At 54.5% G+C, this 26,599-nt stretch overlaps 1 protein-coding gene and 1 long non-coding RNA gene across 3 annotated transcripts in view; one reads left to right on the top strand and one right to left on the bottom strand.

Annotated features, from left to right (window-relative positions):
• The window catches only part of RASSF5 (Ras association domain family member 5), a 66,380-nt gene that overhangs the window by 24,433 nt on the left and 15,348 nt on the right, over positions 1–26,599 (top strand). Inside the window, exon 2 of one of the 2 annotated variants that reach the window (XM_077886861.1) lies at positions 607–728. In XM_077886861.1, the coding sequence (XP_077742987.1) occupies positions 607–728 (122 nt within the window). Of the gene's footprint in view, positions 1–606; positions 729–13,619; positions 13,834–26,599 lie in introns of those variants that run through there. The other variant, XM_077886863.1, reaches the window with a different exon arrangement.
• On the bottom strand, positions 1,256–13,283 carry LOC144307250 (uncharacterized). The gene is made up of 4 exons (XR_013374168.1): positions 12,296–13,283; positions 11,942–12,059; positions 8,717–8,858; positions 1,256–3,276 (listed from the first exon to the last, which is right to left on the bottom strand). It is a non-coding gene; the product is annotated as an uncharacterized LOC144307250 (long non-coding RNA).

Here is a 26,599-nt window from a genome sequence, read left to right as displayed (position 1 = left end):
TGGGATGTTGTCTAGAGGCCCTTTCGGCTGGAGTAGAGAAGTCACCTCCACATTTCCAGTCGGAGTAGGGTCAAAGACAGATAACAGCCCTTCCTGTTGGTGATATTGCCTCTGTCCCTGGAGGCACTTTTGATTCCTTAAGGCCTGTTCTCCCCTAGAACCATAAACTTCCTTATGCACCAGGTGGGGAAGCTAATACCTGTGTTTTACAGGTTGGCGGAATGAGGCCCAGGAAAGTTGTCTTTCTCCAGGGATCCGTGACCCCTGGTGATTAAATTAGCAGAAAGAGCACCAGCCTGAAGTCAGATTATCTGACCTTGGAAAAATCACTAAGGTCCCTAGACCCCAATTTCCCATCTGTAAGGTAGCAATAATAACGATTGCAAGGTCCCAGAAAATAATGGAGGTGAACACAGCTTGCACACGTGTAAAACACACATTAACTCTCACCAGCCCTGGTGGCCCCGAGGCGTTCTCCCCCCTTCCACTTCCCTCCTGCACATTCTTCCTTCCTGAGCTAAATGCAGTCTCCCGGGCTATTTCCCTGGGTGGAAGGGGAGAGACTCCTGCCTGACTCCTAATCCTTTGGTGGTTCTTTCCCTCCAGACTGTAAATTCACCTGCCACCCGGAGTGCCGCAACCTGATCCAGCTGGACTGCAGCCGGCAGGAAGGCCCATCCCGGGACAGACCTTCTCCAGAAAGCACCCTCGCTCCCATCTCCAGCCAGGTAGGCAGCAACGTCCCAGGACCAGGCTGGGAACAACTTCTGCTGGTATCCCAGGCTGCACTCTGCCCCGGAGCTCCGGTGGGCAGGAGGGGGCAGGACTACTCCATGCATGCTGGATGTTGGGGTCCCCTGCTGGCCAGATGCACCCCTTTCCGAGGGATTGGGAGGATGGAACAGAAATTCAGAGGTGCTCTTTAGGGCTCTCCAAGCACAGGGTCTGGGTTCCAAGCCGGAGGTGTGGGTCTAGGAGGGCAGGAAGGAGAGGAGGCTCCCAGAAGGTCCTTCAGAGCCTCATAGTCCTGGGGAGCGGGGATGTTGAGGCCGAGGCTCCTCAAGCATATCGTCGTGACTGCCAGCCTGGATTCAACTTGAGAAGGGCCAGGCAGAGATTCTTTCCTCCTGTTAAAGAACCAGGAAACTGATGCTCAAAGTGGCTTTTGGCTCTGGGTTTTGCCAAGGCACTTGAACCAGGATGTGTCCAAACTTTGATGTCTGGGATTTGGAATGGAGACAGGAGAACATTTTTTGATTCTTGCCTTGAACAAGCATTTATTGAATATTCACTGTGTACCAAGCACTCGTGAGAGTGGGGCTAACAAACAATACATCACCGCTCTTATCCACACAGAGCTTACATTCCATCAGGGGAGGCAGGATGCAACCAAATAGTATATACCGTGATGCATGTTGCAGTGAAAATATGAATCAAGCGTTTTGAGTATGCGAGGCGGTTGGTTCTGTTGGGAGAAATCCGAGAGGACTTCCCAGAGGAGGTGACATTCAATCTGATCCTCAATGTATGAGTCCACGGTTACTGGTCAAGGAAGTGAGGAGTGTTCCCAGACATCATTCATTTCTTCATTTAACAAATATGTTTTGAATGTTGACCATGTGCTAGGCCCAGGAATGCCAAGGACTTAGTGATGAAGGGAACAGACCTGGCCTCTGCCCTTCCTGTGCTTGCAGTAGAGTGGGGGGGGAGGGGTGAGATTTTAAACAAATAAACACCATATTTATGGGGAAAAAACCCAGAGTACTCTGAGAGACAGTATAGGTGCTGCCTGACTGGTTATTTCCTGAAGAGAATACCAGTGGCCCTGGGAAATCCCAAGTCAGCCACAACTTCCCAGACTAGCCCTCTGTAGGCATCTTCTGGCCACGATGCGCATGATCAACAATGTAGTCACTTGATCTGCCTATGGGTGTTATCAGCCTTTTTCTCCCACTCGGAAAGCATTGTCAGAAAGTAAATATGATGTATGATTTTATAAGAATGAGATTGAATCGATTCTAAGATACATATTTAAGAAATTCTGTGCATCCTCCATACACTTTGGAATAGTACCTGTTTATAGTGTAGCCTAAGCGTAACCAGGCCTCTTGGGAGGGCCTTGCCCCACAACAGGTGAGGAGGAAAGGGAGACAGATCTGACTACCCAAACCCCAGTGAATGATGCACAATTTTGCTAAAGATCTTCCTTATAAGATGGAGGAGGTGGGGCACCCGGGGGACTCAGTGGTTGAGCGGCTGCCTTCAGCTCAGGGCGTGATCCCGGGGTCCTGGGATCGAGTCCCTCATCGGGCTCCCTGTAGGGAGCCTGCTTCTCCATCTGCCCATGTCTTTGCCTCTTTCTCTGTGTCTCTCATGAATAAATAAATAAAATCTTAAAAAAAAAAAAAAGGAGGAGGGAGGTTCCATAGTACACATATATATATTTCCTTAAAAAAGGCAGTTTCTGGAGACATTTTTGGTTGTCTGGGGTGATGCTACTGGCATTTAGCAGGAGAGGCCACGGCTGCTGCTGAACACCCTTCATCATACAGGACAGGCCCCCACAACAAAGACTTATCAGGCCCCAAATGCCAACAGTGCGGAGGTTGGGAAACCTGGCCCTGGGGCCGGTTAGCCAGGCCCCAAGTGTGGGCAGAAGGCCCCAGGGCAGGCCCTGGAGTTGGCTGTGTACCTTGTCTCAGCAGACAGGGGCTTCCGCGTCTGAGTATTTGGAAGCAGAGTGGCCTCTTTTCCTCTGTTGGGAAGAGGAGTTAGCCTCAGAACCCTCTGGCAAGCTGAATCAAAGCTTTGTCTAGAGGAGATCCATCACTGATCTATAGAATGAGCCATATAGAACCCCATAGAAGGACCCCAGAGTCCCGCACGGGTGCTGAACGGCCCCCAGCCACACACAGCCCGGCGTGGGGCTCGCTCCCGGGGCCAGGTCAGGCTGTCATGTTTGCCTTGGACAGGCCTGACTGCGTGCTTCAGCACGAGGGCAGGGCCCAGCCTTCGATCAATAAAGCCTGGGCCCTGCTCCAGGCTCACTCCCCTTCTCTATAAAGCTTGTCTGTGTTGGTTTCCGCCTTGACCAGGCTTTCAGTGAAATAGCAGGATGCAGCTTTCCTTCACCTTGACGTGGTCACCTGGGCTGAGCTAGCTTCACAGGCCACTGCCATCTTCAGCGGGGGGAGGGGGATCTGTTGTCGCTCAGCCAGTTTGGGGGGGTGCACATCTGGCTGCTCAGGCGACGTGGTGTCATTTCTCCTTTCGACTCTTTAAGGAAAAGAAAATCCCTCATTTTCCACCAGCCAGAGGAGACCAGTTAGTTAACATTTTTATATTTTCTTCCCATACATTCATACACTTTTCAAACACATGGTTGAGATCATCCCCTAGATACGTTTTGGGCCTCCGCCTTTTAAGAGCCGTGATGCCAAGGTTCTGGCTGTCTCCTGGGTCTGCCATGCCCAAGGGAGGCATGGAGGGAGGAGGGGGGCAGGAGTGTGAGGGGGTGGAGATGGACACAGAGCCCCCCCCCCAAACTCACAAGGCCATGGGGGTCGAGCCTGTTTCCCCCAAGTGGAGAAACAGATGACAGGCAGCTGCTGTGCTTTCTCCACCACAAAACAGTGCTTTTCCAGTCTCTCCTCAGAGAGCTCTCTGGTCTGCGATAGGCGACCTTTTCCTTAGGCCCCCATTGTTGACCTAGCAAATCTCCTCGTTTCTCCTCCCTAGATCCCTTCTTCATTTGAAGCCTGATTCCTAGAGAACATCGTTGGCCCTGGCCAAAGACCACAATAAGTTGCCAGCGTGGCTGTTGTTCCTTTGTTGGGCGCTTATATTCCAAAGGCTTTAGACTTCAGGTGGCCTCGGGGCACCTGGGTGGCTCAGCGGTTGAGTGTCTGCCTTGGGCTCTGGTCGTGATCCCGTGATCCCGGGTCCTGGGTTCAAATCCCACATTGGGCTCCCTGCATGGAGCCTGCTTCTCCCTCTGTCTGTGTCTCTGCCTCTCTCTCTCTCTCTCTCTCTCTATCTCTCTCATGAATAAATAAATAAAATCTTTAGACTTCAGGTGGCCCTAAAGTTGCTCCCCGGTTGAAAAAACAAACAAACCTGTCAGGGACTCCCCAGTGCTTCCCAATGGAGTGCGACTTTGCCAGTTTGGTCCAGGCCTTTCATTGCCTTCAAGGAAGCAGACCCCAAGGATGGAAGTTCTAGGCCCCCCCACCTTTGGTTCTCATCACCCCTGGCAGCCCAGGGGAGGCCCAGCAGCTCTGCCTCTCTGGCCTTTGGTGCCACTTGTCTGGGTACATCGAGGTCCAGATGATAAGCAAAAAACAGAAGCACTCTTCCTTCTCAGCAAATCACTCACAGCCGGACACGGGACTCTGTCTTCGGAGCCCAGGCTCCTTCCCCCTGCCCCTGCCCCTCCTGGAGCTGGGAGCTGGAGCTGGGAGCTGGAGCCAGGAGGGGCTCTGGGAAGCCAGCCCACCCCTGGCCCCACAGCCAGGCCTCTCCCTCAGCAGTTCCCAAACCTCGCTCTGGGCCTGTCCACACTTGGGAGCCTGGCCATTCCCAGGTTCCACCTGTGCTACTATTTACTTAACATTTCTCTTTAAATAGATCCATTTTATTAAATTTAAATAAAACGTGTGTCAAAGGAAATTTGGAAAACCCTCGAATCCCTGGTTTGATGTACTGAGGGTTTTTTTTTTTTCCTGACACATATTCAACTAATACTTAATCTCTGAAATTTAAAAAAAAATGTGTTTCTCAGGACTGCCTCAGATTCTTTTTTTAAAAAAATTTATTTATTCATGAGAGACAGAGAGAGAGAGAGAGAGACAGGCAGAGACACAGGCAGAGAGAGAAGCAGGCTCCATGCAGGGAGCCCGACTTGGGACTCGATCCCAGAACCCCAGGATCTCCCTGAGCTGAAGGCAGATGCTCAACCACTGAGCCACCCAGACGTCCGGCCTCAGATTCCTTCCACACCTATGTGCTGAGCCAGGCGCTGCTCTAAAATCCTTTAGGTGTGGTCAGTGGGAAATGCTGTGCTCAGAGGCTGGGCTCTTAGGTCATCCCGCGCTTCGATTACCAGGGCCCTGGGTCCAGCACTGCCCAAGGGACGCGGTGAGCAGCGGAGAGCCCGGGGAGCCTGGAGAAAACCCCAGCCGTGGGAGCGGGGGCTCAGGCACTCATCCAAAGGAGAGCTGGATCCGTACGTCCCGTGGAGAGTAGTGGGAAGTGAAATCAAACAAGTCACCCCACGGTACACGCAGGGCAGGCCGATCTGTGTTTTGTACCTGTGTGTCCGGCGTGGGTTAGAGCAGAGGGAGGGCTTGGGAGGCGCCCAGCAAACCCCTGAAGAGATTTCACCTTGGGGGAGGGTAGGAGTCAAGAGGGGTAGGAGTTAGACAACATCCAGGTTTGCTGTTGGCGTCGGTGCTGTTTTTTGTTTTTTAAAGATTTTATTTATTTATTTTCATGAGAGACACACACAGAGAGGAGACACAGGCAGAGGGAGACGCAGGCTCCCTGCGAGGATCCCGAGGGGGACTCGACCTGGGACTCTGAGATCACACCCTGAGCCGAAGCAGCCGCCCAGGCGCCCCTGCGCGCCTGCATCGGTGCTGATTGAATGACTGATGCTCTCCTGTGTTTACAGGGTAGGATTTTAAGAAGCAAAAAAAATGTTTTCTTAAAGAAAACACAGAGCATCTAGGTGGTAGAAGAGCTGCGTTCTGATCCGCGTTGTGTAGGCCACAGACTTGACACCTGTGACCTGGGGCAAGCCCCGGGGTGTCCGGCCTGGGTTTCCGGGCTGAGCAGCGGGGGTGCGCCCCTGTGCTGAGGCTGCGCAGGGCAGGTGTGTGCGGGCGCGGACCGAGGCCCGGGCATCACCAGGCGGCCTCCGTTGGCCCTAGTGGACTTTTTTATCCCGTCATCCCTGTGCTGAGGCGCGGGGGGCTCCCCATGGCCCCCAACCGCGGACCAGCCCGAAGCTGGGCCAGCCCGGGGATCCTTCGTGGCCGCTCGGGCAGCAGCTCTCCGCGATTCCCGCGCTGGGCCGCGGCCACTTGGCGGTCCCGCCGGCCCTTCTTGCGACCAGACTTAGGACTGTCCCCTCCACGGGGCCGGGGTGTGGAAGGCCCAAGACCCCGTCCACCCGCCCGGCTCCAGGGCGCAGCGCCCGCAGGTGGCCGGCTGCTGTCTTCTCCCTGCGAGGCCCCCCTGGACAGCGGCGCTCCCTCCCCCTGCTCGCCCCGCGCTCCCTGCCCCGCGCTGCCTCCCCCTGCTCGCCCCCGCTGCGTTCCCTCCCCCTGCTCGCCCTGCGCTCCCTCCCCCTGCTCGCCCCGCGCTCCCTCCCCCTGCTCGCCCCGCGCTGCCTCCCCCTGCTCGCCCAGCGCTCCCTTCCCCTGCTCCTCGTCCCACGGCCCCTCCCCCTGCTCGCCCTGCGCTCCTTCCCCCTGCTCGCCCCGCGCTCCCTGCCCCGCGCTGCCTCCCCCTGCTCGCCCCCGCTGCGTTCCCTCCCCCTGCTCGCCCTGCGCTCCCTGCCCCGCGCTCCCTCCCCCTGCTCGCCCCGCGCTCCCTCTCCCTGCTGGCCCTGCGCTCCCTGCCCAGCGCTCCCTCTCCCTGCTGGCCCTGCGCTCCCTGCCCCGCACTCCCTCCCCCTGCTCGCCCCTCGCTCCCTGCCCCGCGCTCCCTCCCCCTGCTCGCCCCACGCTGCCTCCCCCTGCTGGCCCCGCGCTCCCTCCCCCTGCTCGCCCCGCACCTGCCCCACGCTCCCTCCCCCTACTCGCCCCGCGCTCCCTCCCCCTGCTGGCCCCAGCTCCCTGCCCCGCGCCCCCTCCCCTGCTCGCCCACCGCCTCTCCCCGGCGCTACCCCTGCTGCCCCCAGAACGACCACACGGGGGAGCCAGAAGCAAGCGGGGTGGGGGGGGGGGTGACTGCGCATGTGCCTCCCTAACCTCCCACTACCTAGGGACACCTGCGCCCTTCTTGGGGTGGGGGGGGGCGTCTGGGTACTAGGTCTCCTCAGAAATGCTAGACAGACGCTTATCCCATTGAATTGTGACTGATAACAAGAGCGGGTAACAGTGTCGAGGCACACGGTGTGTTCGGAGGGGGAGGGACTGAAAGGCCCAACTCTAGGTGTGGACTAGCCTATCTCTCCTAAGGTTCTCTCTTCCTGAATTTTGAAGCTCCGTTATTCAGTACATAAGCATTTAGGATTATTATATTTCCTTCATTAACTGGCCTCTTATCATTATGAAATAACCTTTCCTATCCCTGGTAATATTCTTTGCTTTGAAAGTTACTTTGATGCTAATATAGCCACTCCAGCTTTCTTCTGATGACCATGAGCATGATATTTATTAATCCATCCTTTTACTTTTAAGCTATTTGTGTCCTTATATTGTATTTTATTTTATTTTTAATATTTTATTTATTTATTCATAGACACAGAGAGAGAGGGGCAGAGACACAGAGAGAGGGAGAAGCAGGCTCCATGCAGGGAGCCCGATGTGGGACTCGATCCCGGGTCTCCAGGATCACACCCCAGGCTGCGGGCGGCACCAAACCGCTGCGCCACCAGGGCTGCCCATGTCCTTATATTTTAAAATCATTTCCTGTAGACAGCAAAGAGTTGGATCCTGTTTATTTTAAAATCCAACTGGATAATCTCTGCCCTTTAATTGGGTTATTTAGATCATTTGCATTTAATGTGATTACTGATATAATTAGATTTTAAATCTATCATCTTTCTATTTTTTCCTGTCTTTCCTTTCTGTTCTTTGTTCCTTTTTTTCCCCTGCCTTATTTTGGATTAATTGAATATATTCTATGATTCCATTTAATTTCATTTGTTGTCAGCCCACCCACATGTGCCAAAGGCAGGAGCCAGTTCCCAGCTGTCCTGCTCCACTCTGGCTACATTTAAGACAGCCACTCCACCTTCCACAGATTTCCTTCCACGCTCTAGAAGCCAGAGGTGCTGGCCAAAGCTGTCGGTGATTCATCTCCACTAGACAGCCGCCTCTCATTGGAGCTGCCCTGAGGCCTATCTGACCAGCTCAGGCCAACCCATGGAGCTTGTTTCTGATGAGGCAGAGCTGAAAGGTTTCCCAACCAGGAGGCACCTGAGATCCTGGTTCTGGGGAGAGACAGAACTCTAGTACTTATCTAGAGAAACCCTTAAGTATTGGAGACATTTCCCTGCGATCCTCACAGTCCCACTCCCTACTGCTACCCTGGAATCAGGGGCTGCCTGAGATGGGCCTCTGGCTGGACCAGGTCAGTCCTGAGTCTCTGAGAAGGCAGCCAGGTCTCTTTCTATGTGTTGTAGTGCAAGGGCTGTTCATGTCTCACCCTGGTGACCACACTGCCCTGGCTCACTGGTCTTGTCTGGAAAGGGGCAGTGGAGAGATGGGGACTGTAGACCAGAAACATCTCTTGTTTCTCTAGTCCCAGCAAAGGAGGACAAGCATAAGGCAGCCTCCCTGTGCCTGAGTCAGATGTGGCATGAGCTCTTCAGGACGTGTGCCTCTTGGTCAGTGTGCCTCTTGGTTTGCATTCAGTGTTTTTAAGCATCAGGGCCCTATCAGAGCTGTTTACCTAGCAGCCAAGCAACAGAAGTGCTGTGTGGGCTGGAGCCCGCAAGAAAGTGAATCTCCTGTGAGTCTATCCTAAGTGGTGTGTAGCCGCTTACCTTTTATGACAGGAAGTCGTCTGGGGAGAAATTGAGCTCTCGGCTCTGCACAGCTGGCTTAATGCTGTAAAATGCTGCTCTCAGGATGGAGAGTGGAATTCTTAAGATTCAACGCTGAGAGGACATCTGGGAAAGGCTGCCTCTGAAAAAGCATGGGGAAGGTGGGGGTGTCCGGTATGATTGGTGAACATGTATCAGGAAGACAGGAGGACTTGGGGGATTTTGACAGGCAGAGAAAACAGCAAAAACAAACCACAAGAGGGCAGGGCAGCTGCTAGGATTGTGAATCAAATTCTGTGCAGCTGCCGGGAGGGAAGCTGCCTTGTGGCTAGAGGTGGGTATGAACTGCTGGCTGGGCACGGGTTGGGAAGGGCCTTGAAGGTCCTTGGGGACCTGCTCTGGAGTTTGGAACACCTCTAGGTACTGGGGAGTTGTTGGAGGAAGGAAGTTGTAATGGAAAGCTGTCAGACACAGGGAGTCTGGCTTTGAAATCAGATTCTACTGGTTACTTGCTCTGTGACCTTGGGCAAAAGAACCACCCTGAGCCTCAGTTTACTCATCTGCAAAATAGCTCCTTGCAGGGTTGGGCCAATCGAGAGAGATCAGGAAACATATAAGAGTTTAGTAACTCTAATATAACTTCTTATTTCATGTTGTTCTACTAGACTGTCTGGTGAGAGACAGAGACTGTCTTATTCAGGCCTGAATCTGAACTCCTCGTCTGGTACTTGCCATGTGGAAGGATGCCTGGTACATGTTTCTTAAATGAATGGATGAAGGAATAAGAAACTAGAGCCAGACACATAGCAATAATTATAATATAGTATAGTAATAGTTACTCAATAACTATTAGTTGAAATTAGAATAAGTTTTATGATAGAACAGCCTTGATCAGATCTCAGTATAGATCTGATCTATATACTCAGGCCACAAGGGGGCCGGGAATTTGGAGAAGGCAGAGATCAAAACAAAGGAAATTACTAGAAGGCTTTTCAATAATCTACATTAATGGCATTCATTGAGCCAGGAATACTAATGGTGAAGGAGCAGGGAATAACGAGCTCAATTTTGGACGTGTTGCCAGCGAGGCTCCAAAGAGGAGGGCTGGGTACCCAGTGAGCTGTGCAAGTATCCATCTGGAGCTACCTGGGATGGAGAGGATTTTTAGACATGAGCCTGTGAGGTATAGGTGATACTGTTGGCACACGTGAGACTGAGCTCCCAGGGAGAGCACAGGCATATGGCGGTGGGGGAGGAAGAGAAGAAGAAATCAATGGCTGGACCCCAGAAAGCCCTAACAAGCTCAAGGGAAGACAAGGGCATAGGCCCACTGAGAAAGTAGTTCCTGGCTTGTTGGTGATGGGCTTTGGTTTCAGGCAGGATGGTATTACGGGAGCAATCACTGTCCTACTGTCCTACTATGGAATGTTCCAGGGCTTGGTTCTGGAGTCAGACCAGCTGGGTTGATTTTGGCTCCACCATTAACTAGCATGTTTGACTACCTGCAAATTACTGAACTTGCCTGCACCTCCTTTTCCTCTCAATAAAAGAGACATAGTAACTGTAGCTGCCTTGTCAGTTTCTTATAGGGATTACATGAAAAACAATGCCCTAAGAATGATTTCAAAACTATGTTTCAGGGGTCCAGTGGCACTTCACCCTAGTTTTCAGCCTCTGAATATGTTGGTAGATCATAAGGCCCCAAAGCTGACCTCCACCCTGACACCCTTTAGCTGGACAGATGAGGAATCCTGAGGCTCAGAGCTGTTCCAGATGCCATATCAAGCTGGAGTTGGAGCTGGGATAGAATGCCAGCTTCTGACTTTCAGTCTTGTGATGCGGCTTTTCTGGAACAGGCAGAACCACACAGTGGATCAAACGAGGAGATCTGGGCACATGTCAGGATCACATCTGAGAACGGATGAAAAGCTTAAAATAGTGTCTTTCATCATCTGAAACTTTGAGCCAGGAAAGCCACCCATTTCACCATTTCAGTGAGGCTTTTTGAACCCCAGCAGGATGCCATGGATTTAAGGCTCCGGAGGCTGCATCCTAAGGTCCGGATACCTCTTCTGCGGCCCAGGGACAAGAACAGCCTGTCCCTATTCTTTGTGTATTCACCACCAGAGGCTTAAAAGGCTATTGCTTAGGCTTTTGCATTCCCCTACCCCCTTCTCTTCCTCTAGGCAGGTTCTCACTGCTGTTGATTATTCATGGGGAAGAGGTGCCGATGGGGTCATTAGACACTGGAAGAAATCCTGTCTTCCTTTTTAGGGCTCCTGGAGCTTCAGTCTGGATTTTTCCTCCTGGAGGAAACCTATTGTATTATGTTTGATCTTTGCAGATTTCTTCTAGTCCCACGGTCCTCACCAACATAGTCTCCAGGCCTAGAGTCATTGACAGGTGGAGTGGGGGTGGGGAAAAGCACTAACTAGGAGGTAACAGACTTGGAAGGCATGAGCTGTGACGAAGCATATTACTTCCCTCACTTTCATATCTGTAAAATGGGTATCATAACCTGCTTTTGAGATTCTAGAGCCATCTGAGTCATGAATGCTCAAAAGGCTTTCAGGAGCCCTATTCAGACACCAGTTTTTCATAATATTTGGAATGGCATGGAACAGCACCCTAAAAGAACACAATGGCACTTAGAACTTTTCCTAACCAGGGCTGGCAGCTAGCCTGTTGCTCACGAGGAGAGATGCATGCTGACTCCTGGGGCTCTTTGGCTTGGCGTTCAAAGAGGTTGTTCCTAGCTGTATTTTAAGATTGTGCATTTTGAATGCAGAGATCCCTGCATGATTCCAAGGACACAGTATGGCCACAAAGAATCTGGGGCCTGTTTTTTCTTAAGTATTGGATTCCCACTGAGCCAGGAGGTTCCTTTTATAAAGAAAAATGTGTTACTTTGCTGGCTGGACAAAGCAGGTAGGCTATGGGTGGCCCGAGGATTATGCAGCCCCACCCCCACCCCCACCCCCCCACCCTAGCATTCATCATTCTGGCACTGCACTGCACTTGGAAGCACTTGTGAGGCTAATACCAGGTTCCTTTGCCTGAACTACTGTCTCTGGGGACACCCTCCCCGTCAACCAGTCTCTAAAATACTCATTTGAAGAAAAGATTGTTTCAGATCAAGCCAGAGGTTCTTCCATCCTATAAAATGTGAACTCTTCCCCCAAAACACCTGGTAACTCACTCCTGCCCCCATCCCCAACTGCTTACCTCCACCCGGTATCTTCCCGCTGGTGTTGACCATTCTCTTGAGCCCAGGACGGCCAGCCGGCTAGGGTGCCAACTCTCAGCTGTCTCGTGTTTGTACCTGCCAGGCACTCACGGGCTTCTGGGAAAAAGATTGTGTGGGAGGATGGAGCCCAACTGGGCTGCAGTTTGAAACCCTCCTGAGCACTGACAGATTTGGCTAAGGTGGGGGAAGGTGGGGGTTCCTCATAAAAATAACGACAGCTGAAAATGGAGTTGGCAGCGTGGTATCTGGGGGCTGAGTCTAGCCCTCTAGCCAGCTTGTGCTTTCTGGGACTGGATTGTTTCAGACCTGCAGGGAAAACCACGGAAATCTACCTGGAGAGTCCTGAATTCCCCTTCAGCCACTCTCCCGGCGGCTCCTGGGGCCATAGGCCATCAGACCCTGTGAGCGCCGTCTCCAAAGGTTTGTTTTCCTTTCCTGGGACTCTGGGCGCCACTGTGCTGAAAGATGGCAAAGTGCACACCAAAACAGTCCCAGTCCTGCTGAGAGCTGAGATTCCCAGTGCCCAAGAGCATGGGCCCTAGGCCTGGGTCTGAGGCCCAGCATACATACCCTACTTGTATGACTCTGAGCCTCAGTTCCCTCATCCATAAAATGGGAATAATCATCTCTATCTCAAGGCTGCTGAGCAAGGTAAATGACTGGACACATGCAGGAATTATGCAAGAGAGGGTACCTCTAACTGCTATGACTGTACAGACAGGGTCTGAGAAGTTATTGGGGTGCCCCCTAATTGCTTTGAGGGCTAAACCCTAGTCAAGGAAGATGTTCCTTCATCCAGTCTGATGGTACAGGAGCTATCTTTGATGGGAATGACAAGAACCGGCAAAGACCCACTCCTTGGCCAGACCCTGGTGGTGGAGGGGGAGGGGGATGAGCAAATAACCTGGGTGGTGTCTTCGGGCTCTGGTATCCTGAGTCTGGGGGGGAGGGAGAGGGAGGCCTGCGCTCCAGGTTGCCATAACTTTGCAAATGATCTGCATATGCGTGTGGGGCCTCTGCAGCTTGTTCTGGCCTTTCCAAGTTAAAATATTGCTGCTTCTCCAGGCAGACGCGAGATCCGGGTTTTCTTCTCCTCCGCTTGCTTCCCTAAGCACTGGGAGAGACCGGGCTCCTTCACCCGGTGATGGGGGATGTGGCTGGAGGGGGACGGGCGGCGGGACGCGGAGGCCCAGGACCGTGGGGCACGGCCCGCCGGTCCAGAGGGATGAAGACAGGCCGCCCGGAACGTTCTCCCCGCATCCCTAACCCGACCTCTGGCGCCGCGGGGCCACCTGCGCGCGCCCCGGATCCGGCGCCACCGCCTGCGCCAGCGCCTCGGGGCGGCGGGGAGGGAGGCGCGGGAGGGGGAGGGGCGCGGCGCCCGCCGAGCCGGGCTTCGGGGAACCTTGCGAGAGGAAGTGGCTTCCGACTGCTCCGCGCGGGGCGAGGGCAGGAAAGGCGCGGGCAGGCGGGGGAGGTGTCGCGGCGGCGCTGCGCGGGGCGCAGGGGACGGTCCCCGATGCCGGTGCCGGTGCCGGTGCCGATGCCCAGGGAGGCGGGCGCCCACGTGCCCCCCGAGCTCGCAGCGCGGCCGGCGCCGGGGAAGGGGCTGCGCCTGGCCGGGTGACCGCCCGCCCGCAGGGGGCCGGGGCGGGGGCCGGGGCCGGGCCGGGGCCGGGGGCTCGCCCCGGGCGGGGACCCCCCTGCCCTCCCCGCCGCGCCCCACGAGCTCCCCGGGCGCCCGGGCTAGATGACGGTGGACGGCAGCATGAGTAGTGGGTACTGCAGCCTGGAGGAGGAGCTGGAGGACTGCTTCTTCACCGCGAAGACCACCTTCTTCAGAAGCGTGCAGAGCAGACCGCCCTCCAAGGTAAACAGCCTGAGCCCCGGACCTGCCGCGGGGGGGGGGGGGGGCGCGAAGGGGCGCCAGGTCCAGGCCAACAGGAGGAGGGAGGAGGAGGGGGGGGCGCTGGCCCCGGGGACCCTCTCGTGCTCCTCGGTGGAGCGGACCCAGGTCGGATCTGGAGCCACCAGCAAGCACTTTCCAGTATTTCCTGGCCCTGGACCCTTTCAAAACGGCTCTCTAGGACTTGGGGACAGCGCTTGGCCCGGGGTGTGGGGCCTGCTCACCTGTGCCTGGGAGGGTGACGGCCAACCGCTCTGTTTCACTCCCTCCCACCCCCGCCCCCACACCCCCAGCAAGTTCTGAGCCCTGAAGCCCTGGGTGGAAGGTGGATGGCCCCCCGGAGGGTAAACATCCCTAGGTTGAAACTTCCGTATTGTCAGTGGTCAGAAACCATCTTTAGTGACTTTGCAGAAGTGCAGGGTGTTTGTAGAAGCAAACTACAACTTCCCTCCTAAGTCGCCATCCTACTCCCCTCGTCACCTCCAGGCTGGGTTGGGGTAACCTAAAGGGCGTTGTGTGTGTTTCCCCAGAGGGCTGTATGTGCTCCCCACTCCGGACACCCGGCGCGCCTGAGTCCCCTGGGAGAACCATCCCAGTTGCTACAGATCACGTATCTGTCACAAACGGGGTGGGGGGTGGGAGTGGTGGTAGAGCTCTGTTCGTTTATTTGTTATGCTGTTTGGATGAGAGGGTTCCAAGTCAGGTCCTTGGAGAGGTAGCCTAAAAGGACTGTTCTGTTCGCAGACAGAAGTGAGCTGTTAAATATCCTAGGTGGGTACAGGCTCATCATTAACTTAGCAGTCCTACAGGGATCGATTGACCAAAAACTTACCCAAACCTGACTCTGGGGCCTCCTTTGTGAGTGATTCATCTTGCCAGTTGGCCCTGTGTTTGTCGGGCTCTGACATCACACAAAGGTACTGGACGTCTCCTTCTGAGAGGACACCCAAGAACCAAAGGAAACGGTTTCAACTTTAGTGTTTGAAGGCATCAACTAAAACGGGCCCCTGGAACCGGCACCTGCTTTCTGGGGCACCCCCTCATGAGGCTGGGGAGCAGGGCCGGTCCTGGAGGGCTGGGGGCAGGAGTGGGTCGGGCCATAGATCGGGCTCATGGAGAACAGAGTGTTGGCCGAGAGGAGGTGTCCTGCTCCCTCTTGGGCTTCTTGCCTTTTTGTGTGGACTGCCCCCCTGACCCCTACCCCAGGCAGACTCCAGCTGCCTGGGTCTTTAGATGGGCGGTTCTCAACCTTAGCTGCACACTGGAGTTACCTGGGGAGCTTTAGAAAATGTGGGTACCTGCCCACAACCGGAGAGTCTGACTTAATGGGTTTGGGATGCAGCCGGGCATCAGGATTTTGAAAAGTTTCCCAGGTAACTCTGATACGCAGCTGAGGTAAAACCATTGCTCTACAGAGTTTTGCTGCTGCCCTGGGCGGAAATGGTTCCTGTTTCTTTAGAACAGAGTTTAGCGGCTGCACTTAGAGCCAGCCAGGCTGTGAGCCCTTGGTCCCAGACGGTGGGCTTCTTGCATGATGGGGTGGAGGAATGGGCCCCAAGAAGCTGGGGTTTCTTTTACTTGGCAAAAGAAGAAGGTAGCTGTGTCTGCTATTTCTTGGGAGAGATAGAAATATCTTGTAAGAAACTATGCTGGGGCGGCGTTGGGGATGGTGGGTGACTTGTTCTTGGCCCAGACCGCCTCCCAGCACTACTTCCTAGCATCACTCCTGAAAATACTCCTTTGATTCAGCATCACACATCCGCTCTTTCTTGACTTTGGTTCTTGAATCCATGCCCTCACATGAGGCCTCTGCGTGACTCCCTACCTCAGTTTGGCCCAGCACAGAAGCCCGGTTGGGGGGGGGGGGGGGCAGCGTCATCCCTTCTAAGAAACTCATGTGTTGGACCCCCGCATGGGGTGATAAGGATGAATGCTTCTAAAAGGAAAGGATGGTGGGCCCGCCCCGCCCAGCGCCTGGCCACCGCCTAGCCCCTGGATGAGATGTGGACCGAAGGGCAGCGCTCCTCTGGCCAGGACTCGATTTCAGCGCAGGCCTGTCTGGGGAGCGAAGGGCTGTGTGCCCGCCTTGGGAGCTGGGGAAGCTTCACCCAAACGTTTCTTTCATCCTTCCAAGTGTCTGTTCTGCCTTTAATCACATTTTCAGCTCAGGCTTCTCCCTTGCAGCCACTTCTGGAAAGGCATTTCCAGGAGACCTGCCCTATCACAATCCCATCCTGACCCCTAACGACGATGCTTTTTTCCTACCCGAAGACAGATCACCCCTGAGCTCCTAAGGGAATTCCTCTTTCCAGTCTCCAAGGAAAGGCCTTTGTGTTTCCCAAGGGCCCCCATCCCGGCAACATCAGGACAGGTGGTGGCTATAAATAGCCTTGTTGGAACAACCTGGATCTGCCCTGGGGTGTGGGGGGGCGAGCTGCCGGGAAGCATCACTGCTTCTCCTGTTGCCACCACGTGGGAGTTGTCACTGGCTCTGCCTCCAAGGAGGCCCCCCTCTCTCTCCAGCCCCATGGGCAAGAGGTTGGGGAGTGAGAAAAGCCTACCTATTCACAGAAAGGAGGCCCCAGAAGGTGGAGAGACAGCGGCGCAGCAAGTTTATGATGGAGTCAGGGTCAGAACCTACACCGCTTGCCTCCAGACCCAGAGACTTTTCTACATTAAGCCTATGGACGGCAGCATGTGGCCATTGACAGGGCTGGTGACGGTGAAGCTGGGGCCCCTGGCCATCCCTGCCATCTACCTCTTTATTCCCACCTGGGGTATGACCTTAGATGTGGGGCCAATTTCTGCTCTATTGGTTTCCCGAATGCCCACAAGTGGCAGCAGTTTGGGTTTTGGCCTGTGAGCTCTCCAGGACCCCAAGGCTCTGGAGCCACCCAGAGCTTCGAGTGGGTCCCCTGAGAACACATGAAGGCTGCTTCTTGCAGAAGATCGGGGCTGAAAGAAATAGTTTGGGCTAGTGCTTTGCTTTACAGATGGAGAAACTGAGCCCCCAAGAGGCAGGAGGGCTTCACCAGGCCACCTGGGCAGTCAGGTGAAGCCAGGGCTAACATCCTTCTTGGACTTTCTGTCAAGTATTCTTCTTGATCCTCGTCACTCAGCAGGTGACGCGAGGCAGACTTTTTCCTTGTCCTCTCAGAGCCTTCTACAAAACGGAAAGACCCACACAACCTCATGCTCCACTCCATGAGGCACGCTAGCCGGGGGACATTGACTCTACAGTTGACTAGCTGGGAGTTCCCTGTCATCAGTTCCAAAATTTTACAACTTAAATCATTTAAAAGTTCTTGTTGGTGTCTATCCTAAGATACTGCTTGCTGGGAATCCTCCTCACGTGTTTTCTTTGTGGATATGGAGAGCAGAAGGTTGACTCTATCTGTAGTTAAATATCCTTGAGCGCATGTGGGGCACACTCCCATCCCCCGTGCACTCCCATCCTCGGTTTTCTCTGCTCTGTGTTGACACCATTGATTCTTGAAAAATTCAAGGCAGATGCCAGGGATCTCAGAGGTCAGAGCAGAAGCCAGCTCTGTTTCTGTTCCTGCACTTGTCTGGCTGGTCAGCCCCCTTCCTGGACAGGGCGTCTGTGGCACCCCAGGGATGCCAGCCAACCCTGGTGGTCCTGGGACCAGTCAGGGAAATACCGGTCTCTCCACCAGCAGCAGGCACACCCAGGCCTCGGGCACGGCACCTGCGCCTGCCCCTCTTGGCATGAGAGAAAAGAATACTAAAAATAAATTAGTTCCAAATTTGAGCAATAGTAATAAAAAAAAAAGAGAGAGTCTTAAGAACTGTGGGACTATTTCACACTTCTCTGAGACATCTCAGGAGCCTGCACAGACCAACACTAACCTCAAAAGATGTTTCATGCTGGCCCAGCCCCAGGATAAGCCTTCCTTTCAGGCTGGAGGCTGTAGCCCCCTCCTGTGGAGTTCGCTGCCCGTTGCCCTCTCGGGCCCTTCCTGGTGTTGCTTTTGTCCGTGAGGGCGGTGAAGACCACCACTCACATCCCCTTTGGGTGCGGCGTAGCACCACGCACTGGTTTCAGAAGCAGACTTCTGTCTAAGTGCTGGTTCGGTTGAGTTGCTCTGTCTTCTGTCTTGCATCCGGTATCCTCAGGATGGACGAAACAAACAGCCCCTGTTTGTCAGTCATGGGACATAAGAGCCGGTGATTTTCCTCTTTAAGTAGAGTTACAGTAGCAGGTGGGGGCTCCGGATAACACATGGGAGATGTCTGTGGGCCAGGCCCAGAGTGGTGTTTTTTATACCCACACGCTATTGGCCAGGACCAGGTCACATGGCCACACCTAACCACAGGGGAGGTTGGGAGGTGGCTACAGCTGTGAACTCAGGTGGCAGAGGAAGCAGGTTGTGGTGAGAGCGTTTAGCTGGCTCTGCCTCCCAGCCTTCCAACCCTCTTCTCTGCCCAACCGCTGTGGAAGCTCTGCTCAGACTTTCTTGGCAACTTGCGGTAACTGTGTACCTCTCCTTCGTCAGTCACCAAGGACCTGCCGTTCCTGGGTTGAGGTCCTGTCTTCCTCTGCTACACTGGCAACTCCTTGAGCACGGATGCTTCTCCTCCCTCGGCCCCCCTCCGTGCCTCTGTAGCATCTGAAGCCTCTGGTGATGCTCCAAGATGGTCCAGCCCCTTCCCTCAGAGGAACTCTCTGGATCACTGTTTGAAAATGGAGATGCGGGGACCCCACCTCAGTCTCACTGGGTCTTGAATCTTTGTAGGTAGGACCCTCACATCTGCTTTAATCCAGGTGATGATCCTATTTCCTGAAGTCAGGGAACCACCCATTTAGGAAATATTTGGTAACTTCAATTGAAATGCAAGATGGCACTTATCACAGATTCCAGAGAGGTTCCTAGGCAGGAAACTGAAGCCGGGAGGTACAAAGATTTGTCCTTTGTCACACAGCTAAGCACTGAGGACTCAGAGCCCCTGGGTCCCCGTTACCTTCACTGTGACCCACTGAACAAGGCGTGTCGGAGCAGCAGCCCTTTGCCATGAGGTAGTAGAAGCATCACAGAACGGTGAGCCAAGTCCTGGCTCTTTGTGCCAGCTCCAGCTATCCACTGAGGAGCCGTGGCCAAGTCACTTCATCTCTCCAGACTGGGGTCTTCGTCTTCCATTCAGCAAGAACACTTGTATGGGAGCCTATCTTTATTTCCTTCCCCGAGGGTCCCTCCTCTGCCCAGGAGCAGACCTCCTCACCACCTTTTCATGGAGCCAGTGGGGAATTTAGGTCTCACCTACCAGGTTAACCTACCAGGTTCTCAGCTGTAAGGACTTCCACGGGGAGCGGGGAGCGCTCTGGAAGAGGACCTGCATAGCTGGCACACATCCTCCCCACCCCCCCCACCCCCGCCCACCCTCATTACTCAAGGCATCCTCACCTCTGCATTCCAGTTGCCTCTCCTCCGGCCCACCCTTGCTGCTTCTCCAGTTTAGACCATTTATCCTGACTCAGCTGGTTTTTCCCTATAAAGCAATTCTGGCTACAGTTTGGGGCATATGCAACATCCATCCACCCAAGCAGTTTAAGGAGGAAGGAAGAAAGACCCCTGCACTAGAAGCCAAGTCTGAATCCTGGCTCTTAGTTCACCATGTCAGGTTGGACTCTGGATCCAGGTTCTAGCCCACGAGCTTTGAAAAGGTGGCCTCACTGGGCTCAGCCTGAGTATCCAGGGGCCTGGGCTCCCTTTTCCACTTTCAACTCTCCAGGTGACCCGCACCTGTGCACTTTCTGGCTTTGGGATCCTTCCGTATGGAGGACCCAGACTTGTCCTCCTCCAGCGTCTCAGTTTCCTCTTCTAGATGACTCAGTCTACCCATAAAAGAGCATGGATACCTGGGCCTGGCCTCGCATATTCCCTGGGGACCAGATACATTCGTCAAGAATCAGGAGCATTGAATTTCAGGGCCAGGAGGAAGAAGGGAGCTGTAGAGGCAGAAAAGCCTTAAGTCACAGGGCCTGTGGCTTCTACCCACGGTGCTGTCCTGATTCCTCCCCCTCACCCCACTTAGCTAAGCTCAACACTCCCCAGCCTGTGGCCCCCGTCCTACCTCTCCTCCTGGCTCTAGAGCAAAATTTTCTGTAGCCTATTGGAGGTTTTACATGGCCCCTCAGATGGCTGAAATCTAATATGTCCAGAACCGACTCATAAATGATTTCCTTCTGTGTCTGAGGTCTTCTCCTCCCTCATTCAGCCTGTCACTGTGGGTTCTGTCTCCAGCGCTGCGGATGCCAGGCTCTCCGTTCTGCCCAGCACCCTCCCGCCCTGCCTGGGTGTTCATCACCTCTCACCTGTGTACCTCAGGAAGTCACCCAACGGCCTCCATCCTGTTTCTTTCTCTTTCGTGCACCCTGCTTACGACTGCCAAGGGCCTACCACAGAGCCCTCAGGGCCTCCCCACTGCTTCCAGAGCGAAGTCCACACTTGGTTCCTGTTCTTTATAGCATCCCAAACCCTGCAGTACCTAGGTCTGCAGGCCTCAATCAAACCATTGTGTTTTTAACTTTCTTACAGCACTGAACGCCGGGGTTGGGGAGGACAGATAGATACAACTCAGTCTGCGCACTTACAGACCTTACGGCCCCCAGACGTGTTGTGCAACAGACCCTAGCTCTTCCCTCGCCATCCATGAAGTATTTGGATGCGGGCCGCTAGGCAGAGGGACATCCAGGTGGAAGAGGCTGCATCTGCCCTGCAGCCACATGGCTTTCATTAGACCAGGGCAGCAGCTCCCAAGGCGGGGGCTGGAGGGGCCAGCTCCCAGAGCCCAACGGTTTGGGCATGAGTAGCCTATAGGGGGGCCGGGGGCAGGCTGGCTGCAGACTGACAATGACGGGGTTACAGCAGCCCCTGGGAGGGTACAGCAGATTCAGGCTCTGAAAGGCATAGACTCCCGGAGCCGGAGGAGACTGCCAGGAGTTGCAGCCATCCTCTTGTTCCCAAGTGGCCCTGCACAGGATCCATCCCAGGCAGAGGAGGGGAAGCTGTGGTCATCACCTCCATCCTCCCACAACCCGGTTTTCCGTCCTTCCTTGTCCAGGGTGCTGTATGGCCTGCTTCCAGCTGGTGGGACCCCTGCTCCCTGGGGTGCTGCAGACCTAGGGAGGTGGCAGCCCGGCGCTGAGTGGTTCTGACGGGCCACACATGCAGAATTGCTATAGCTGTCAAGCCAAACGATTGGCCCATTCTGTGAGGTCATATGGGAAAAAGGGCTAGCCAAGGGTGAGGCCCCCGCCCCACATTTGTCGTACTCCAAAACACGTGTTTTTTCCATTACCCACGTGGCACCCTGGGTGAGAGTCGAGTTTGAAAAGCTACAAATGAGCTCCAGTCTCCTGCCTCAAACTCTGGTGACCTGCCATAGGAAGCGGGGGTTCTCATTCAGCCGGTTCCCTGGTGCTGAAATCCAGGTCACTTTTTCCTGCTCTGGGCTTGGGGAATCCGGGGCACCACACCTGCATCTCTGTCGCATCAGCCTCCAGCCAGTGAGCCTTTCCTCCTCTTTCTCATTGCCTGGCTGCCCCTCTGCCCCCCCCCCATGAAGAGTGGTGTGGGATGGTCCCCTGTACCCCGAGGTGGATGGCAGGCAGGAGCTGGGTCTGCAGGGTACTGGCCTTCCCGCCGCAGGGAGGGGGGCAGGTCCTCCGCTGGCTGGACCATGTGCAGAGGCAGTAGGCATGGCCAATCTCCAGTTCACACACAGCAGGGAAAGTGTGGAAGCTGGTGAATCTGGGGTGTCTAGAGACCATTTCCACTTGTTCTCACTTTCCTGAACACCAGCGTATCTTTCCTATCCCTCATTTTGATGGGCTGTAATTTTCTGGACCAGGGGCCACATCCTGGTCATCATTGTGTCCTCGGCATATGGGAGGTGCTGATGCATGTTTGATAAAGGAGGAGTGGTCTTGGAGCCTCCTAAAGGGAGAGCCCTAAGGGGCAGCAGCAGGGGCTCCCCAGAGGGCGCATGCTGCAAGGTCCTCAGGGCACAGTGGGTGAAAGCTGATCTCCCAACTGTTCTAAAGGGAAGCTTGCTGAGATTCTGGATGTGGCATCAATGGATTTTTCCAGTAACTCTGAAAAGAAAAATCTCACTGAGTGAGCAGAAAATGCAAAGACAACTTTCCAAACATAGAGCGCCTCTCTCCATCCCATCTGTGATTGCTCAGCTGTTTGCCCTGGAGGATGAGGGCAGGCAGGACTGGGTCACTAAGCAACCAGCAGGACACCTGCTGGCAGGAGTTGGCCTGGTCCTTCCTCAAGTGGGGCCTGGTGGTGGGGCGGCGGGGTGGAGGCCGAGGAGCCCACGTGAGGAGGCAGGAGAGCCTCCTGTGACAGGTGTCTTCTGTCTGCCTTTCCGCCATGGAGAGGGGCAGGAATCAACACCCTTCTTGTTTGTCTTCATCTCCCAGTTTAATTCTGAGCACGTGAAGACCCCGGTTTGGGAGTCCCAGTAGTTGCAGCATCCTCTGTTGGCCCGGGTGGAGCGGGAAGGGCGTATGCTGCTCAGGGAACTCAGGCCCCTAAGCGAGCCCATGCCTGGGCCTGGGAAGCCAGCCCCAAGCCTTTGCTGTGTGTGCCTCAGGAAGCATGCTCACGGCCCAAGGCCTCACTTTGTCCTTCTGTACAATGGGAGACCTGCTCCTCCAGGGGACAATACGTGCTAACAGAGGGCCCAGCATTTGATTGTGGGAGCTCAAGGAAAAATCCCGGGCTTGGGGTAATAAGGGCCATTTCGAGAAATGCAGATGGGTGGTGAATTTTGACATGGGGAGGTGGAGGTCATGATTGGGGTGCATGGAAGCATTTAGCTCTGTTCACAGAACAGAGAAAGGGCAGGAGCTAGGGGGCTGCCGGGAAACGGTCAGAATGTATAGTAATAGCGGTGAATTATCGGGCCTTGACGTGTGGCAGGCACTGTTCTACGTGCTTTACGTGTGCAGACTCATTTAATCCTCATAACGACCATCTGTGCTCTCCATGGAACAGTGGGGGAAACAGGCACAGAAGGGGTCACACAGTGGGAAGGAGCAGATCCAGGGTTAGGGCCCACGTCCGATGCTTAACTCCTAGCTTCTAGGCTATACTGTTTCTCCGAAGGCTCTTTCCAGAATTCCTGGTTGAAGCCTGGCAGTGAGGTCCCAAGGTGCCCACCAATGCGACCCCATGTCAGTAGCATCCATCGGGGAGTCTCTGAGGATGGTGCACTTTGCCAGGCCATTTAGGAGCAGAAGGAAACCAAATGTCCCGGCCCTTGTGCCTTTGTGTGACACCGTGAGACAACACACACTTGAGAAGACTCAGAGTGACTTCATAACCAATGAGACACGTTCCCGTGTCATCACTTGGGGTAGTGGAGTGGGGTTAGCTGGGCAGGCTGCACAGTGACAAGAGGACATGTGTGGGCTGGTGAAGAGGCCCCCAGCACCCAGCACCACCCAGCTTGCGGAGCTGAGGGCACAGGTGGGGTCTCCAGTTAGAGGGAGCCAAGAGGGACTGCGGGCCTTCCCACAGGGCAGCGCCGGCTGCCGTCCTGGCTGCTGGCACAAGTCCCGGGGGGGTGTGCAGTGTGGGTGCCAGGCGCCAGGCCCTGCCTCCCACGAGCCACTCTCCGCCTCTGAATTACGGAGTCACTTCTGGCGCTGGGTGCCCTGCACTCAGGGAGCTCCGGCCAAGCTGAAGCCAGCACCCAGTGCGAGAGGGGGCTCCTGCAGCTGGGGCACCCACGTCCTGTCAGCCCGGGTAGGAGTGTGTAACCAGAGCACACGAGCTGGGCTTCGACAACCCCCCTGCCCCATGGCCCCCACATTCCGCTGGCCTCGACTGGGCGCTCTCAGAGCACATGGGATTGTCCATGAAGCTGAGGAAGCCTTTCTTCCGAGTGTTTGTGTGTAGGGAGGCCCGCTGTGTGAGAGGGAGGAAGTGGTTTGGAGGTGGGGGTGGATGGCTCTGAAGGCGAGCCCATTCCCAGCGCCCAGCTCCATGACGTCAAGAGCATGCCATGGCTCTGTGGCCTACAGAAGAAAGACGACACAGAGAGAAAGAAGTGTTCCCCACATCTTCCTCTGGCTGATGCATCCATTTTCCTAGGAGTGGATGGGCTGGAAAGGCAGACCCAGCTCCCTGACCGGGGCCAGCCATGGTGGGTTGGAGGGGGAGCATCTGAGGCAGGTTGGGGAGTCCCCACTAGTTGTCAGTCACCTAACAACTCCAGTTGCTTCAGAATGGGGGTGCCTGGGCCAGTTCATTTCGAGGCCCCTTCTAGATCTCTGAGCCCAGGCTTCTGTGTGTCTCTGTGGAGAGTCCCCTGGGAAGCTCTAAGACCCTCACGTCGCTGCAGAGCTCCTCTGAGTTGGGCTGCGCTGTCTGGATCAGCCCCAGGGTCCGGCCTTTTCTTAGCGCGTGCAGGAGGGGTTGGGGCCTGGGAAAGAGCCTGCCGCTGGCGGAGGAGGGGGCCACCCTGCTCAGAAGCGGGACTGACTGCTCACTTGCTTGGAAAATGGAAAGTCAGGGACACTCCCGACTGTATGGGACCAGACAAAACCAGCTGGCTACAAGGCCTCCAGTTTCCCTTGCCCTTAAGAATCCTCTTTTTTAAAAGTTGTGATAAAATATACACTACATAAAATTGACCATTTTTAAGTGTAGAGTTGGGTGGCAAGAGTGCTTTCACGTCGTGCCCCCGATCGCACCATCCATCTCCAGAATGTTTCCATCTTCCTCGCCTGGGCTCCATCCCCATTAGCCAGCAGCTCCCCACTCCGCGCTCCCGCAGCCCCTGGCGGCCACCCTTCTGCCTTCTGCCCCTGTGAATCTGACGACTCCAGGAGCCTCCTGTAACTAGAGTCATGCAGTATTGTCCTTTTGTGACTGGCTTATTTCACTTAGTGCAGTGTCTTCAGGGTTCCCCCATTTTGCCTGTGCCACAATTGTGCCACAATTTCCTTCTTTTTATGGGTGAATAATACTCCATTGCAGGTCTGTCCCACACTTTATCTACCCGTCTGTCAGTGGGTTGCTGTCATCTTTTGGTTATTGTGAATAATGCCACTGTCGGCATGAGTGTACAACTACTTGTTGAGTCTTCATTCTTACTTCTTGTAGGTACCAACCCAGAAGTAGGCCTGCTGGTTAATGTGGTGATTCTTTCTGTTTAATCTCTCAAGGACTTGCCAGTCCGTTTACCACGTGGCTTCACCATTTCACGTTCCCACCAGCTATGCCCAGGGTTCTAATTTCTCCACGATCTTGCCAAACGCCTGCTATTTTCTTTGTTTTTGATAATGGCCATCCTAATAAGTATGAGGTGGCATCCCATTGTGGTTTTGATTTGCATTTCCCTAGTGATGAGTGATGTTGAACATCTTTTCATGTGCTTATTGGCCATCTGTGTATCTTTGGAGAAATGTCTATTCCAGGTTTTTTTCCATTTTTTAAATTGGGTCTTTTTGTTGTTATTATTGGGTTGCTGGGGTTCTTTATATGTTCTGGATAGTGATCCTTTGTCAGACATATGATTTACAGTGGCATCCTCTTTTTTAAAACATTTTTTAAAAATTTATTTATTTATTTATTTATGATAGTCACAGAGAGAGGCAGAGACATAGGCAGAGGGAGAAGCAGGCTCCATGCACCAGAGCCCAATGTGGGATTCGATCCCGGGTCTCCAGGATCGCGCCCTGGGCCAAAGGCAGGTGCTAAACCGCTGCACCACCCAGGGATCCCTACAGTGGCATCCTCTTTAATTGGCTCTGAAAGAGCAGTGTCCAGCCTTCAGAGAGACTGGAGCCTGGGATGGGGTCTGGGGATGCACTCTGTCACCCTGCCCACCGTCATCCCTGACTGAGGCCACAATGCTCTGGCTCTGGGTGCTCTGGGGACACAGAGATGGGAGAGATACAATCCCTAGTTTTGGAGGCAAAGTAAGGGGTCACAGAGACAGAAAGGGGGATCTGAGTAAGGAGAACCGATCTGGAGAAAGACCCACTCATGCTCTAGAAACCCTCAGGGCAAGGGAAAACACCCCAAGGGAAAAGTCCTATGGTTGTGGCAGTAGAATGGACTGATGCCACCATATTCGGTCTGCATTCACATTGGAAACCTCTGAGCTGAGAGGGAGGCTTCAGGAAGGCCCAGGGTAGGCGAGAACAGAGAAGGAAGGGATTTGCATCATCTGCTCTCAGAAACAGGCAGAGGACAGGCGTCCCCTTTGATTTCCAGCTGTTTTCTCAGAGGTGGAGCAGAGTGCCATGGACCAGGAACCCGATAGCAGTCTTACACAATTCTGGAACCTTTTGGTCTCCCTATATTTGTTCTGGGGTTTTGTGTTCATGTCTTATTATTTCTTTGTGTTTTATTCAGATCATTAGGCAGATGTTTAATGAGCCCGTCCTGTCTGCCAGGCACTGTTCTGGAGCTGCATCAGTGTTCGGGGCAGCCCCTGCCCTCGAAGAGCTTGTGTTCTGTGATCAAGCTGATCAGCAGGGTGTGTGATGTGTGGGTATCAGCAGAGGTGGCCAGGGCCACAGTGTCCAGGCCACAGCCAGGCTGCGGAGGAAAGGGTTAAGGAGGTCAGGAAGGTGAGGAAGACCTCCAGGACTGAGTACATGGGTAGCTTTACAGAGGGCAGGAGAGCAAGCAGTGTCCCTGGGGCCCACAGTCACAAGGAAAAGGGAGAGGAGTCCATCTAG

Source organism: Canis aureus, chromosome 38 (assembly GCF_053574225.1).
Source record: "Canis aureus isolate CA01 chromosome 38, VMU_Caureus_v.1.0, whole genome shotgun sequence".
In the NCBI taxonomy this organism is placed as follows: Eukaryota; Metazoa; Chordata; class Mammalia; order Carnivora; family Canidae; genus Canis; species Canis aureus.
The sequence above is the reverse complement of the archived record's forward strand: the minus strand, read 5'-3'. Positions and strand labels throughout refer to the sequence as shown.